At 40.6% G+C, this 17,738-nt stretch overlaps 1 protein-coding gene across 1 annotated transcript in view; it reads right to left on the bottom strand.

Annotated features, from left to right (window-relative positions):
• Positions 1-17,738, bottom strand: part of TPH2 (tryptophan hydroxylase 2) — a gene marked incomplete at both ends in the record, with an annotated part of 50,449 nt that overhangs the window by 30,867 nt on the left and 1,844 nt on the right. Inside the window, 6 exons of the mRNA XM_084262557.1 lie at positions 3,534-3,669; positions 5,443-5,639; positions 10,418-10,485; positions 13,553-13,653; positions 13,762-13,945; positions 16,135-16,287. Coding sequence (XP_084118683.1) covers positions 3,534-3,669; positions 5,443-5,639; positions 10,418-10,485; positions 13,553-13,653; positions 13,762-13,945; positions 16,135-16,287 — 839 coding nt within the window. The remainder of the gene's footprint in view (positions 1-3,533; positions 3,670-5,442; positions 5,640-10,417; positions 10,486-13,552; positions 13,654-13,761; positions 13,946-16,134; positions 16,288-17,738) is intronic.

Raw genomic sequence — 17,738 nt, forward strand, 5'->3', positions numbered from 1 at the left:
GTTCCCTCATCATCCTTGTAGCACTCTGCTGGACAATATCCAGTAGTTCCAGTGACAACAATTTCTTCTGTCACCTCCTGAAAAGTTTAGCTTGCTACCAATATAAAGGACAGCATGGAAATGGAGTTTGCAGTCTTATAGGTCCACCCAGAGAATACCCAGTACCAAACAGTTCATGTGAGGAACCTGACTCCTCCACCCATCACCTTCCACCACAGAAATGGGTGACAAAGCCCATTCTCTGGAAGTCCAGAGGTCTAAATTCATTTTTCATCTTCACTAAAGAAATCAGTACTGATTGCTGAGCACTTTGCTGCACTGCAGCAGTCCAAATATACTTAAGGTAACTTCATAATAGCAGTTCAAATAAGGAGAGCAGAGAAGATGTAGTGGGACTGGCTTCAGATAAGAATGCTTGTCTCCAGGAAGTTTTCTAAAGCAGCATCACCACTATTAGCTGAGTGATGAGTGTCTACACTCATTAGCTGAGTGAGTATCTACACGTCTGTTTTCGTGTGCTAACAACTCCCAGAAACAGGAAAGTGAAGATGTTTCACTTCTAGTTCTGCACTGGGTCACAGGCTCTTTCTGTCACTTCCATCCTTGCAGACAAAGTGAGAGCAGAGCCAAGCCCCATTAACATGTCTCTCCTGGCAAGGGGAGGAGGATGAGGAGGCAGAAGTTACTTCTCTCATGCCTTTGGCTGGTAGATTCTTTGATTAAAACTATGCAAAGTGGTATTTTGAACATGCAGTTATAAAGAGGGGAGCTTGAAACAAAAACACACAAACAAAACAAACAAAAAAGAAAAAAATCCCAAGCACCCAAATCTTCCAAGCAGAACCATGAACCAGTATTTGGGTTTGTCATGGGAGTCTCTTAGATTTCCCTGTCAGTCTGGCCCTTTATAGATAGTCTAAACAATATAATTCTTCACTTAACTACCAAGGCTTGATTCTTTTGTTTTATTCAGAAAATAATTAAGTTCCTTTAATTTATTCACACACATTGCTCAGAGAAAATAAGATTTTTGTAATGCACTTTTCACAGCAAAAGATTATTCTTGGAGTAAATTAGTTAGCAGAGCAGAGGAAATCTATATAGCTCTGTGAATGTAGTAGCAACATAATGAAACTCGGGAAGAAATATTTTTAAATGCATATAGTAGTGATACAGATCAAACCAAATGAACTCTCTAATTTGTATCTAGCTCTATAGCCTGGGTGTTAAATCTGATGGAAAGCCCACTGAAGTCAAAGGGAGTCTTTTTACCAGGCTTATATCATTGAAATGCAACATTCACCAAGGCAGGGACCCGCAGCAAACCTCATTATGGCCCCATATATCAACCAGCAGATCTCAGGGCATCGCAGTTACTGCGGAAGATGAAGAGCTGTCCCCACTCAAGTCAATTTAGTTTTGCCATTGATTTCAAAAAAAGCCAGGATTTCGCTCTACATTTCTGGTGGCACTTACTATATTCTCTATCTTATGAAAAAAGTTAATCACATTTAAAAAGGGGTTCTCAGAATTTTCCTATGAAGTTCCTGATAACCTGTATGCTTTGTTTAATTTATGTGAACAAGTAGGTTTGCAAGAAAGGAGTAACCTCATTAGAAAATGACAATTTAATTCATCTGTTAGTCATATTTAGAGGTGTTAAGACTATAAACTGGATTTTTAAGTTCAGCCCAAAGAAGGACTAAAAATCTTCATTCTAACTGAACTATTACTACTAGAGTGCCTTTTGAGACACCATGGCTAGAAAGGTTACAAACAGAGTAGTTATCGTTACTACTAAGGGTCAGCTATGACACACTGCATAATTCTGAATGCAGGCAGCATCCTGAAAACTACAGGGGTCTCAAATATACAGATCAATGAACCAGAGAACACTGGCAAAAGCACAGATGCAGTTAATTGCTTCCTGGAAGATGTTCCTTCCTTTGTTCCTGTTGGAGTTATGTACCTAAATCCCTTATCAATAGAAGAAAATGTTCCTCCAATGTTCTATTAACTTATATGAAGTTAATAAATGTCACCGTGGTGAGATTGCAGGTGCTGCAATCTGAGACACTGGCTTCCCACAGGAGAAGAAATCCTTGGTGCAAAACCTGGTACATCCTAAAGTACATTGTGGGTTTGGGTTTTTTTAAATATCTACAGACATTTTCAGATAGACCAGAAGAGGTCCAGCATCATATATCCAACCCCTTTTTTCAAGATTTTACATAGTAGCAATTTGCCTAAAACTTGAAGAGGATAAAGTCCTAACACGGAGGTTACAGAAGTGAGTGGATTTCTTCAGGGATTACCCCCTCTCTCCCAGAAGAAACAGGCACACAGGACCAGCCGCGCAGCCTTTCAGGAAATGCTTTGCCCCGTTGGGGATGCTGAAGAGAACAGCAAGTAGATAAGAGTATAACAGCACCACCTGCCGACTCCTGCCAGAATGATGTTTGAGCATTTTTAGATCCAGCTTAATATGCGGTTCCATTAATCCTTTTATATTCAAAAAATACTACTCCACGGTTTCTGCAGTCTATTCATGAAATCAAAGGTAGGCACGGGTCCAAGTGTTTACAGGACTGGAGCTGAATATATATGTACGAAGTCTTTTGTGTAAATTTTGGCAAAGATAAAATGCACTTAAATGCTCCAAGCTGACTAAACACCAGCTACAGTTTCATGCTAACCGCCTGATGACTGATTCGCTGCGAAAATGTCGTTCCTGTGGTTACAAAATCAGCGGATGCCTGTGGTAAAACTACCTCCACATTACCTAACTGACATGTATTGTTCTGTTATTACTGCACAGAGCACGCCAGACATATAATACAAGACAAGAACTCCAATTGCTTCGATCTTTCCCCCCCTCCACCCCCTTTTCACCAAGAGACCATATGCCAAAATATTTCATCCAAACTCACAATATTCTAGTTTCTGGAAAAGCTGCAATGCTGTCCCATGGAAGTCATAATTAAAGTGTCTCTTATTTCTATCATGTTCCCTATAACAGGCTTCATATCTAATATCCTCTCTGGGTGAGAGAATAGTGCCTCATTACTTGCCTATGTCGTGCTACAGGAGAGAAATGCAGTTCAGCTGTGGCATCTGGCCCAAAAAAAAGATAAATGGGGACAGCAGGCCAAATTATGATTATAAAAGCAATTTTTTTTCCCAGGGATTTAGGGCTTTTTTTTCCCCCAACTTCTTAGTCATCAAACAGAAAATAAAATTGTAGATACTTTTTCAAATTTTTATTTGAAAACTCCATTTTCCACTCAAAAATAATTCAGATTGATTTTTTCTGACCTACCCTATAAATAACCCAGTTATTTAAGACCCTTGTAAAAAGTCCAAAAGAAGCCTTTGAATTAAACTCTGGCTCGCCAACATGAAGACTTTTGTCATTTTTACATTTATGTGAAGGTTCCTCTTTTCCACCTTGGCAAATTCAGTTGGGCCTTTTAAGAATCTAGTGAGCAGATTTTTTTTTTTTTTCCAGCACTAAAACAAATGGAGCAACTTACGGTTCTGGTGTGTAGAGAGGATCCGAGCCGTGGCGTACGTACTGAGTGCAGTGAAACACTCGATATGCTAAGCCAGCTAAAAAGTCTCGGGGAGACAGGTAGCCAGCAACTGGTCTCACTGTGAAGCCAGACCTTTCTGAAATGAAGGAGATAATAAAAGAACATATATATTTTTTAAATATATATATATATATGTGGTGTGTATATATCCCTATATCAGTTTCTGAGGACAGAGAATCTTGGCTGAAGATCACCACACATCATTTTTCATCTATTATATATAAGAACTATCTTGCACTGCTAGCATATGTTTACTGAAAACAGCTTGAGCTGTTTCAAAGTTGGTTTGAATATCTTTATCCAGAAAAGATGGTAAGGTACCATAAATGAGCTTCTCCAGTTACAGACTATCTGATTTTTATGTCTTGGTACCAAATGGGAGAGAATTTTCCAAAACAGAAGATTACTTCTGGAAAGTATATTAAAAACTAACAGAACAGAATAGGATTAAATCAAATCTGCCTTTATTTTTACAGATAAAATATTGCTTGTGTCAGTAAAGCATTGACTTTCACAGCTGAGGTCCTCATTTAAATATTTAACAAAGTTCTCCTTTGTCAGATTAGTCCTAGTGGGGAATAATTTCAGACTCAGTGACTTTGAAAAGCACATTTCTCTCCCAAATTCATTCTTTACTCTTTCCAAGTGTTTGCAGAAGAACGTTCCAAGTTTTTCTTCAACAGACACTCATATTTAGTATCACTGTATTTAGTCTGGAAATGTGTTTCTGAAAGAAGTGTGAGGTTTTGAGTTTCTCATTAGGGAGAACCTGTACACTTTGGCACCATTTTAGAGACAACAATATTGCATATGAGAGATGCAGAAGGACACAAACAAAAACACAGAGTGGTAGGTCAGTTATTAGTAAAAGCTGGTTTTCACAAACAGGAGTTACAGATGAAGCAGGGACTGAGGAATGCAAGCCTTTCATTACAAATTTTGTATTTCTCTCAGCTAAACGCTTTCCATACCTCCCTGCAACAAAATACTTCGCTAATTTTTCTTATAACACACTTTTTTTTCCAAATACCCATCCTTAGAATATTTGAGTTCCTTAGCTCCTGGAGCTCCTGAGCAAGAGCATTAAGGAACAAGTTCACGTATCTGCAGGAACCCTTGAGGAGGAATGAAAATCTTAAATTAATTATTTGGTGTCTTTTCCTCTAGAGCTAAGAACAGCAGGTTCATGCCTGCTACTTCTTCCACATGGAATACATTTCCATTACAGATGAAAATGAGGCTATTTTCAAACTTAAATATGTAATATACTGATACCTTGAAAAATAACATGAAAGAGAAGTACCAGATCAACTAGGGAGTCCCACTGGTATTTTTTCAACATATAGCAACTATCTTTGGGAGGTCTTGGGCACTTAGAAAAGCCTCATAGTCACTCAGGCTGTACAGCACTGTGCCAAACCTTCTCTCCTCTTTAAAATCAGTTATCTTGGCATTTTTACCAGCCTGGATATTCGGGCGATGCTCACTGTGGTTATCAGAACTCCCACTCTGTGGCAATGAGAAGAGCAAAGATAACTCTGCTCTTTCTTTTGATTGTACTGAAGGATTTTTCTCCCTGTGCAAGATAACATCATGTTATCTGTTCAGCTGTTACATGTTCAGCTGTTTAATTCCTCTCAAGTTCATACTAACCAATACATAAAACCATCTTGACTCAAGAAACTGTCTGCCATGGAGAACATCAAAAACAGAATGAACCTTCCCACTAAAGCAAAGTCCACTGACCATGCTGGGAGTCTTTTCATTCAGCGTGTTTTGTGTATCATATTCACAGAGAAGAGTATTTTCATGAAACTGTATGAGTTGTAAGGCCAAATATGACTCTTACCTTTAAGAAAAATAGAAACATCTTCCAACTGAGGCACATTATCCTCTCTGTATCCACAGTACTTGGTCAGCAGAGGAAAGTTTTTTAAATATTCACGGCAAGCATGGGTGGGATAGAGTTTGCTGAGTTCCCTAAATACCACTCCCCACGTTTTAATTTCTTCAGCTGTGTATTCCACTCTGGGAATAGGCTGACCACTAGAAAATAAAATATAATGCAAAATACATTTGAACACACCAGGTTCTGGACAGATTGTGGAAGGCAAAATTTCTATGAAAAGTATTATTTAAATAAATCAAGGCAGACAGAGAGCACTGAAAGTATTAAAAACTATTTTTAAATGACAGCTGGTGGGTTTTTTTCTTAGAATTACCTTTGATGTTATGTTGTACATATTACAGTAATTTCTTAAGAACTGTATTTCTTATTAAGCAATGAGATTATTCCCTAATCTTTGCACATATCAGAGTAGACAGATGGATTTCTTATATGCCATGTTACTATACCAGAGTTCTTCACTTATTGCCAGTGACGCCTTTGCAAGTGGCTAGCTGAAGATCCTGATTCAGTCTAACTGGTAGATTCAGTAAGACCATCAGCAGGCTGCATGCTCCATGTATTCCTTAAAATACCTAATGTTGGCACAGCATCATTATCTAGCGTTTTACAAAGTGAAGATTGGGCAGCTACACAGATGTTTAGAGATGTGTGGATCCAATCAAAATACAAAGACTGTTGCTTACAAGTGCAGATGTGTCTGGGACCCCAAATTCATGCAGCACTACGTCATGAGGAAGCTCACTTCAGAGCCAATAGCCTAACCTAGGTGAAACTAAGACTAATTACAACTCTCTTTTGCTTTAATTCAGCACCATTCCTTTACCTCCTCCCCCTTACACAGATGTACAGAAATTGCAAAGCAGAAGGCTTCCAGGACATCTGCTAATCTGTCTCTGCATCCAAGATCTGCCTTGAGTGGTTACACTTAATTCAAAACCAACTGACAGCGTGAAGAGTGTGAAGGCCTTGCATTTAGCTGTAAGGAATTTCCCATGCCAGGGTCACAGGTCACCATCCCACCTTAAGGATTCACCCTAGAAACTTTATAATCTTTCTCTGGATTTAATATCCACAATCTACACGTAATCTTTGCAACCTGCCTTCTCCTCACGAACCCTATGTTCCCACCTTGTACCAAAGTATAGATTGGGAAAGAGATTCATGGGATTTCCTTCCATTCCATCAGTCCCTATCTCCCACTCCCTTGCCACAGGGCTGGCAACATGGGCGCTCCTAGCCCAGTGCTATGGTTTCCCCAGTGTCACAGAGAGCAGGCAGACAGGAGTATTGAGCATGGTGAATCCCCCTGGAGCAGGAGAACTGCAACTCTGGGCTTTTGATGGGGTCTGTGTCTCCATCCCCACCACTGCTTGATTCCTAACTCCATCTCCACTGCACAAGGTAACAAGGAATAAACCCTCACGTCACATGTGAATTCTGCTGTGCAGCCCCTGCATACAGAAGAGAACATTCATTGTGGCTGTCCCCTCACTTCTATTGAAAATTTACTATTTAATCCCCTTGCCTTTCACTATATCAAAGTATTCTGATCCATGGCAGTATCTGTCAGTCAAAGCCTCCTTTGTACAAGGTACTCATACTTGTTCAGGACTCGCTGAACATCCGATACACCCGCTAGTTCCCTTGCAGCCACTTTTTCACAGACGTGACAAGAATTACAACACGTGTAGTGAACCATTTCTCATCAACAGAAGCTGCACTGGGTCCATGCCCATTCTGTGGTGGGAGTCAGTCCTTCAGGTCTAGGATGTGTCTTCAGCTTTACACTTTATCAGCCTTAAGCTGCCTGCCAGCTCAGGGAAAGCATAACACAGCCATTCTATATTGTACCGAACATGACAGATACAAGCAGGTTGCTACTCCATCCACCTGGAGTTGCCAGGATACTGTGCAGTAGCTTCATCCCTTTTCCTTAGACCTCGTCTCTACTATGGATACTGCCAGAATGGGTCAGTACTGGCCCAGCAGAGAGGAAGAAATGTGTGCGCCAGTGGAAAAACTCAGGTTTCTATTTAGCCTGTCACTAGAGAGACATAAACACAATCAAGGACATGAAGCTTGTTCACTAAGTTTATAACTTAGTTATTGTTTCAGCTAATTCATCAGTACTGCAGCAAGGTTCACTGAACATTAATTCCTTAATGGGATTTATGCCTAGGAGAGCTGATCTTATTTCCAGCTGATCATGATACTGCTTTCTCTATCGAGGGGATCAAGGCAGCCAGACTTGAGGGAGGACCTATGCTGTTCTCACTCAGCTCTACAAATCTAATTTTTCCCACCCTCTCATTTCAGCATGCAAGACCCACCTTGTGCTCAATTCTCTCCATAAATCATGTGAATGTCCAGCCTGCATAGCCAGTTTTCTTCTGGCTGTGGAAGATGACTCTACACACTGACTTATCTGGAATTTTTATTTCCTCTTATGGGGTGGGTTGACCCAGGGCACATTATTAAAATAGGGTCTTTCCATTTTGCCATAGTGATGAGCTATCAACTCATATTACAAATTCCCTCTGAAATCTCGTATTTTTCCTCCAGATTTAATTTTTCTCAACACTTTTGCAATCCCTGATCAGTCTCAAAGGACTAATTAGCAAGATTAACACATTTTCACTATCTTTAGGACAGAAGCTAAGTGAAGAAGGGAGGAATATTTTTTTGGTTCATTTATTTCACACAGCTGATCTTCAGTGCTGTATTAACACATCTTTCCCTTTAACACCCAGCACCAGCAAATACCTGCTCCTCCAAGTTCATTTCTTCGTGTTTGTCTCTCCTTCCCTACTACAGAAGCCTCTTTATGTTCAACCAAAGCAAAACATCTACCACTACAGAAGAGCAGCAATTCATAAAGGAAATGCTGATCTGAGATTTTCAACTCAACCTTTTTTTCTTTTTTTTTTTACAGAGCCAATTCTTGGCTGCCAATTCTTTGCAGTCAAATCTCTTTGTTATTTTTTAAGGAACCAAGTGTGGTGGCTTTATATTATATATATATGCATATATATATATTTAATACATATATATATATACTGGAAACTGAAAAGTAGAAATGCATCAAGCTTCACTAAATGACTAGGAAGGTCACTCACCTAGAAGAGACTGAGAGGTTCAAGACAATGCTCTAAATTTATCCCTAAGGGAAGCAGTCCTTACAACAGAGAGGTTCTTTTTGCACAAATAAGGCAACAGTCATTAGATCACAGAAGAGGGTGTGACCAGGCTGACACATAGTGTCCAGACACCTGAATTAATTTTGAGGTTATTTTTTTAATTTGTGGTCCCTGACTAAAAATATTTGAAGCATCATGTTTTTCCCCTCTGGAAGAGTTTGAAATCTTCTAAAGGTTTGGGAAGATCAGTGGGCAGAAAGAGAAGTACTGAGCAGTTTTGCTGAAGCACAAGACCTGGCCACCACGTAACCTCTGGTTTGGGTTTCTTTGGATTTCTGTAACCTGCCTGCAGAAATGGTTCTTGAGCATTCAGAATCTAAAGAAGGAAAAGATCCTTCCTTTCCTTTATCTGGGGATATGCAGGATTACTCTATGTGATTTTTGTGAAGAGATTTCTCAGTTTTCAGGGTGAAAAAGAAAAAACCTCTGTACCAGAAGACCAACCACTGCTTAGTGAGCCAGCTGCATGATCTTTCCAGCACTTAGGCAGCTGAGAAGAAGATATTTCCAGCAACTTAGCAGCTGTGAAATTCATGGCACTGCTGTTACCGTCATGGGTAAATGGAGAACTATCCTACTTATTGAAAGAGCTCTAGGAGCACACACAGTCTGCCCTCATCCACGGGTACCTGCTTGACATTTCACACTGCAATAAATGCTAAGTGAGAAGAACTAGCACCCCAGTGAGCATTAGAGTGGGGAAAAAAATATAATCAATCAATCAGCTGTAAACAAAGACAAAAAACCCACAAAACTGTGTCAATTTACATTTGAAAACTGTTTACATTTAGTTAATTCTGCAGCCTGTATACTAGCCTTCTACCAAAACCAGAAAAACAGAACTGAAAAACCTTCCAAAAATCCATTTTGGAATTGCTCCCTGACAGGACGTGACTTCTACGAATGGAGAAAAAGAATTGATGTGGTTTATATTCTTTCAAGAACGTAGGTAGAAATCTCAAAGGAGAAAAATGGAAAACCTGAAGAAGTGTGGTAAAATGGAAAAGAACATGAAATTAGTATGTTCTTTCCTTCAAGAATGAGGGCTTAGGCCTGTTGCAAATAAAACCTAGAGTATGATTAGAATTAGTTGAATGCTTCTGTGACAAGAAAATTGCAACACAGTAGGTATTTGTAAGTAGCACAGAAAGTTTTCTAACTGCCAGGGATGGTAGCAAATTGAAAATACTGACTTGACATGGAAAAAAAAAATCAAAATGAGAATAAAAAAACCCAGTGTATTTGTGCACAGGCACCTGCTCCATTAACTACAGAGAAATCCAGTGACTGAATTCTGAGAAGTTGAGAGCTGTGTTGGCAAAACTGATAAATGGCATTTTGCAGCATCCAGTATAGTAAGCACACAAAAAAGAAGGCAATAATTTGGGGGTTTTAGTGAGCTCATCCAACTACACAGGGATGCTAGGTAGATGCAATTCAGCAGTGCATCAGGTTGTCATTAAGACATGCAAGCATTTGTAAAAGAGTTACTTAAGTTTAAGCAGCTATGAATGACATGCTGAAGAGATGACATTCACCTTGGCTGTATCTGTACCGAAAATGTAACAGGATTTCAAGCATCAGGTTTGTCATTTATAGCCTTCACTAAACTAGTCAAAGTTTAAAGGATGACTTTGTCTACTGTTAAACTACAGAATTAAGTAGAGCATGAATTCTAACTAGTCAGCAGCCCAGGAAAGAATTATGCCAGTACTTACTATTTATAGCTCATGGCAACATCCACAAAGTACTTTCTCCTCTGTCGATAGACATTGTCTTTAAATCCCTAAAGCAAGGAAGAAGAGAGGACTTTACAAGAAGGGCAGAAAATGAGCTGTAAAAATTATAAAATATATCATTAGAGTGTTTGTTCAGTACCTAGATGGTTTGTATTTTGATTAACACTGTCTAGTGAACTGCAAGACAAGATAAGAATTTTTCACTTTCCCTCCCCACCCCCCAAAGTTCCATTTTTTTCAAGACAGGCTTGTGCATAGGTACAGACCTTTTCCTTGTCATTCTGTCTCACTCAGGTTTTCTTTAACCTGAATGGAGATATACAGAGTAACTGACCTAGCCATAATACACCTTTCTTCGCTGTCAGAATAAAGCATCCAGAGTTCCTATGCAACTCACTTTGAAGATGCCACTTCAGTAGCTGCCATCTTAACCAACTCATTAGAGACTGAACCATCAGCCTCAAGCAGTAAACACGCATATTGCTCCAAACTGAGTTACAGAGGAAGGGCTCATGGGCTACAGCAGGCTCACACCTTTTGCACATGAAGTGCCAAAGAGCTGTATAGCACATACACACCAGCCAGTTAAAGCCCTTTGAGCTGCCCAAAGCAAAAGCAAGATCTCTTCTATACCGATAAAAGACGTAGACATTTCAGGTTTTGGACAAAAAAAATGTTACCTATTTTCAAGGCACGACTGCCAACCTCTCTTGAAGAGGAAAAAGTGTAAAGACCTATCTAATTTCCTCAGTTAGCAGGCCAGAAAGTGCATTTAAGTTTCCTGGGCTGAAAAGTAAAATGCATTCTTTTTCCTTACTGCTCACACACACAAACACAAATCACTGCAGGGAATGAAAAGATAATATTGTTTGATTTTAAATATTTGCATGAGCTTCCAGAAAACTCAGAAGGCATTTTGCTGCCCCATAACCAAAGCTGCACAGAGTTCAGAAGGGAGGATGTCAGAGGACTGCAGAAAACCTTCGATCTTCCTCTTCTACACAGCGAAGCTTTCTGGCTGGCAAAAAAGTGCTGTCATCTGGAGGTGCCTCCTTGTCTGCCTAATACCTTTTGACATAGCATCGGGTTACTCAGCCACAGACCACTGAAGAGCTGAAAAGTGATGGAAGACAGCACAGGGCATTTAAAGGCCTGTCACGTGTAGCGAAACTGAGATTGAAACCATTTGCCAGCCTGGAGCAGGTTAGGGTTGTGCTGCTGAAGTGGTGCTATGCTGGTTCTGTAACAGGGTAATTCTCTTTAGTCCTCTGGCACCTACACGCCACCGCTAAGAACAAGTGTGGGGCACCAGAAGTGGCCTTGGAAAACCCAGTCAGATTTTACAGGGTTTTTCCCCCCTCTCTAATGCCTAGCATGCTGCATAGGCTAACAAATGGCATGTAAATTATGTTTATAAGAGTTCTCCCAAGTGTAAAATATATATTCACATAATGCAAATGTCTTTTTTCATTGTCTGTAAAACTGAAGGCAGATTTTCAGCAGAACACTGGAGTATTTAATGAAGGCACCAGCTCAGAACATAAAACAGTGTCAAATGCCTCGTCACAGTCATCAACTCAAGGCTAGAATGGGCTGCCACTACAGCCTCTGTTGGAACCAAATTACTGCTAATGGCTGCAGGTAGTCAACAGACTTTTCCACTCTGAGGAAACACAAGGTAAATCCTTGTTTGCCATCAAGAAGTACGTGGCAGAAATCAGGATCCAGGAATGCATTCCCCAGCTGCAGGCTCACGCATGGTGGAGATGGCTGGAAACCAAGCGAGGCGATGGTGCTTGTCATGGCTGATACACACGCAGGTGACACTGTGACAGGAAAGTGGAGCTGCCAGGGGACATCACAATGGTGCCAGTTTTGCTTGTGTTCATGGGCACGAGGGTCTGTGCCCAAGCCCTTGCCACAGCATGGCCACTGTAGGAGCTGCAGAGCAGATCAGATAGAAGGCAGTGGTCTGAGGGCCATTTCTGCACTGATCTGGAATCCCAAACCCAGGGCCATCAGAATCACCTGCCTCTCCATAGCCAAGGCAGTCACCAAGGAGGAGTCTGTGCAGGCACTGTAGTACCATGGTATAGCACTGATGAATCACTACAGTCCCCTACACCAAACTGATCTTTCTGCTGTCACTTACAATCTCTTTGGGGCCCTTTTTCTCCACCTTGGCCAAGGCTAACAAAAATGTCGGTGGCAAAAATCAAAGGAGACCATTGACTACAGCTGCAGTTTAATCTGATTCAATTACAAGGCAATCTTACAGCCAGGTATCGTGGGACTTCATTACCTACTTCCCTTCAGCTGGAAGTTTCTGACAATACCAGTTTAATCCAGCCTACTTCACTCTGCAGGAGGAAAGAATACAACTATCTACCACCAGCATCTTTCAGCCAAGTGGTCCAATGGTAGAAACTGGGATTTATAACAAGCAAACATGTTGTGACACAAATGCTTGCGATCATCTGCCACCTAGAGACCCAGAAGTTAAGCATTTATGGACACCATCCAAAATAAAGAAAACAGTAACTTTTTTATTTATTATTTCTTTATTTTGCACTGAGCACTTGGCACTACTGCAGGTACAGCTTGTGTGAAATGTCCCCTGTCACCAAAGTCAGGAAACAACGCAAGCCACCTTCCCATCTGCTGCATTCATGCAGAAAGGGGAACGTGTTGCTCTGATTTATTTTGCCATTATCTCTTGAGTGCCCAAGGAAGTCTTCCTTCATAATTCTTTCTTCTCTGACACCTAGGTTAATATCAATTCTTACCTAAGAGCTGTGACAGAACTGAAGGTCACATTGTTCTAAGCTCTTCAGCGTCTGAAAGCTTCTATCACCTGGTTAATTTAAATAAATAAATAAATGGAAGCAGTATAAAAGGGGACATAGTGGTTCAAGAATGAGCAAGTTTTCTGGAGGACCTCCTTTTTGGGTGTTCTGCTGCAGAAAAAGGGAAATTAATTCACTGAAACCACTGAACAGAACCAAATCCACGTGTTCAAAAAGGTACTTGGGATCAGCAGTCAACAGGCTTTTTATTTGGACTGGAAAGTAATGTGAGCAAATTATCTACAATGCGATTTTGTGTTACACTTACGGGGTGATCTGCATCCAGCTCAGATCCATACATCAAGACTCTCTGTGAGCATTTGTCTAACTCAGATATCTTCCTGGGGAACCAAGGGACACAGTCGAGATCTGCAGAAGACAGAACATGAGTTGACCCTACTGGAGTGTAAGACTATGGAGGCACCCGTGCAAAACGTTAGTCAGTGTCTAAACCAAGTGATACAAAAGCAGCCTTGCCTTCTTCGTCAGTCCAGATGTTTTCTGGTGGATTGAGAGATACAATGTTGGTTTGAAATTTGAGCAACTGGATTAGTTCATTAAACTCTTTCTTACTGCAGTCACAGTCCACAAAGATTTCCACCTCCGAGTTCCTTCTCTTCGATTTCCGTGATTCAATATGAACCATACTCACGTGTTTCTCCTGCGGAGAGATGAAACAGTGTATGAAATACAGACATACTGGTAGGCAAATACTGATGGCACATTCTTCAGGAACTTCCTTCTGAGTTATTAAAAGGTGATTCTATTAAATAAATAGTTCTGGCATTAAAATTTTCCTATGGAGTATCTCTCCCACCACAACTACTGGTCTGTCAAGGGTGTTGTACAATGACAGCCAGCCATAATGTATTACAGCTGACCTGACCTAGTGTTGTGATAGCCTTACTTCAAAACAGGAGGCTGGACATGTAGCAATAGGATGAGAGGTGATGGTTTTAAACTAGAAAAGGGGAGGTTTATTTTGGATATTAGGAAAAAAAATCTTCAATATAAGGGTGATAGATCAGTGGAACAGATTGCGCAGAGATGCAGTATGAGACCCAATCACTGGAGATATTCAAGGTCAGGCTTGATGGGGCTCTGAACACCCTGATCCAGTTAAAGATGTCCCTGCTTACTGCAGGGGGGTTGGACTAGATGGTCTTTAAAGGCTCCTCCCAACCTAACACATGCTATGATTCTATGACTAGGTGATGACTTCCAACTAATATTTCTATTGACTCTTTAATTTTTCCTTTTTTGCCAGACACAAACTATCAGTTACTTTTCACAACCATCCTTTCACTTAGTGAAGCAAATACAACACTTTTTGACTTCCAAACAGGGGAAACTCTGCACTTCCACTTCTACCTGCCTGCTATGTTTCATAAAAACCCCCATTTCAGGTGAAGGTCCCCTCTGGTACAGCCAACCAGCAGTCGCTGCTTTTATTCCTCCAGATATTGGTACATAACTCTTTAACTGGCATGCTCCATAAGGCACATATACAGTGTATCTCCTTAGCTAATCCCTGCACATCACAAATGGATTCAAACCCCTCAGCATATGGAGGGTTTTCCTTCTGTGAATTTTAACTGGCAGATTGCAAAGTCAAGCAGGATCATTTCAGTGATCTACTCCTGAATAACACAGGCCACAAAACTCCCCCGTGTGTTTTCAGCTGATGCTGAGCCACCAATTTTAAGCATTCTCTTGGAAATTCAGGCAAATGGCTTTGATCTACCGTAGGGTGAGAAGAGAACAAAACCCTGTGCTCCCCCTCACGATACTCAAATCATTAAGTGACTCACTGAATGGGGGTGGTATCTCTGCAACACCTTCCAGCCATGTTTTAATAGACCAGATTGAGTTACATGCCCATTCTCAGGAAGGGAGAGTTGATGTGCAAATCCAATATTTCAGGTATGAGCCCAGGCAAGTATTTAAGCCAGAGCTGCAGTTAGACAAACAACTCTTAGAGAGAAGCTGCACTGAAAACATGATTCCTGCAATTCCCAGCTTTCCATCAAACCCCCAGGTTCCTGGCAGCCTCCCTCCTGAGGGTCTAACTGATCCCCTTTTCCTTGGCTGGGGAATCTAGGTATCTACCTCAGCTTCAGCAACCTGCTCCCAGAGCCCAGCTCCTGTGAGTTCAGATTGGTAACGCCCTGTGCTCCCACACTTACACCTCCCTGATAGTTTGACCTTTGAAGAAGACCCCAAGCTACGTCCTAACTCTCCTTACACTGCACTGCACAGACTGAACAACACAAGGCTTTTAGGGTGCTGCTTTGCTTTAATGATCCTCAGACGTGCCTCCAAGCCCTCTTCAACTTACTAATCAGGCAAGCCAACGACGTGCAGTACCAGCCCTATGAGTAAAACCTGCTGATCGCTCGGGGGATTTATGCTGTAGTTAGACACATAAAGCCCTGACCCTGCAAGCACTTGAAGGCACATTTAACTTCATGACCAAACATTGTCCTGTAGCAAGGCTGCCACCACCATCTGATTGTGTGTAATATAGATTCTGAACTGCTCTCTCAAAGTGCCTCTTTTCATCCTGACCCACACAGACAACTTCACATCTAATTTATCGTGTCACAAGTCGGAAATCTAAAGCGAATGGTGTGAACATCAACATCACTGTTAAACTTTAGCCCAGAAAACCCTTAAGGAGTCAAAAATGCTTTGTTGAATGGCCCATAAAATTTTAAGTTACTTTTATTCAATTCTGCAGTGTTACTGCACTCTATTCCTTTCACCACGGTCCATTAGATTTATGCCCGCAAACAACCTGACCCCGGGAGCCCTCCTCAGTCCAGCCAGTGTAAGAGTTGTAAGCTTTACCTGGAAGAGTCGGAGAGCTTTCACCAATCCACCAACTTCATTCTTCAAGGAAAACACCACAGCTGTCTTTCCACCTTCAGAAACAGATTCTCCTTTCCCATTTCCCTTATTCCCTTTCTTTTCCTCGTTTTTCCCAGAACTTGACCTGTTCAGCTACAAATGGAGAAAGAACAGCATCGTCTCAGAGGCAAAATCAAGTCTTTTTATGCAAAGAGAAATTTTTTATTATAAAATATTTGAATCAAAATTCATCCAGACTTAAATTTAAAAGGTAATGCATTGACTTGAAACCAGAATCCCAGGTCAAAGGCAGCTGTTAGACTCGATTGCCTAAGAGGTGAGTTGATGAAAATAAACCTTAAGGAAAAGCATATGAATGTTTGGGATCCAAATATAATGTTATTATTAGGGGAATCCCATCATCAGTAACAAGTACAAATTAAATGGAGATGGTCTGAATTAGTGCAAAGGTTGCAGCAATGCTATATAACCTGTACCAGTCCATTTATGACGGTTTACACTGGTCTTTATTTTCGTATTAACTATTACATTTAAAACATAAACTTTACATTCTCTGTTGCAGTACAGTTAATGCTGTCATGTAATGTCATTTTTCCTAGAAAATAAAGTCTCTGTTGCTTATAAAAATGAGCACAGAAGTACAAGTTTCTACTGTACCTCCCACAGAAGATGAGCTGGCTGAGGAGCTCAAGAAAATACAGAAAATCACACCATCCTTAACTACTCCTACATTATCCTCTCAACTTTGGGGTGAAAGTCTGATTTCAGCCACATTTCAGCCAGCATTTTCTAAGAAGTCTAACTTTATTAGCTTAAATATTTCTGAGATTACAACAGTATAGTCTTCATAGACAATTGATTCAAAAAGAACAGCCTGCATTCTCCTATGCCCAGGTTGAGAATGTAAATCTCCAGTGAGATGCTAGCTGGGGGATTTTTTCCATCCGTAATATAGTTACTATTAAAAAAAAAAAAGCAAAGAGAGAAATTACAAATCATACAGAACTATTTGTCCTTTGGTAAATGGTAAAGCAGCTTATGGGAAAAAAAAAGAAAATTAATGACATTTATAAACAGGTCTCATAGTATTTGATAAAAGCCAAGTTACATCTCTATTCTTATTTTTTCCTTACAGGTAGGTTATCCCACTTGCATAATGCCTGTGGATCTGCAACAATGGACTTTTGGAAAGGGCCTCACTGTGCTTCTAGATTTTATGAAGGGCTTGGTGTCACAGCAAAAACTTTGTAAGCTTCAGTCCGATTCCTTTGCAAACCAGATCATATAAAATGTCTCTTAAGAATTTATATCACTGACAGTGACAAGGTATTTGCAACACACTCATCTTACAGCATTCACATAGTTCATGTCAGATTGGCTTGCTTTTTTATCCCATCCTAGTCCACTCTGAAAAACCTTCCTCTTAGAGCACCAACTGCTCCCACTGGATCTTCTGAGATCTGTGCTGAATTAAAACGGGTGCCAGTTAAAATGCATAATCTTACCAAGAGTCCCCCTTTAAATGGTACAGGTTAAACCAGCCACACCTAAACTAGTTACTCCACAGGGTAAAAAGTCTCTGT

Source organism: Gallinula chloropus, assembly GCF_964237585.1.
Source record: "Gallinula chloropus genome assembly, chromosome: 1".
Classification (NCBI taxonomy): domain Eukaryota; kingdom Metazoa; phylum Chordata; class Aves; order Gruiformes; family Rallidae; genus Gallinula; species Gallinula chloropus.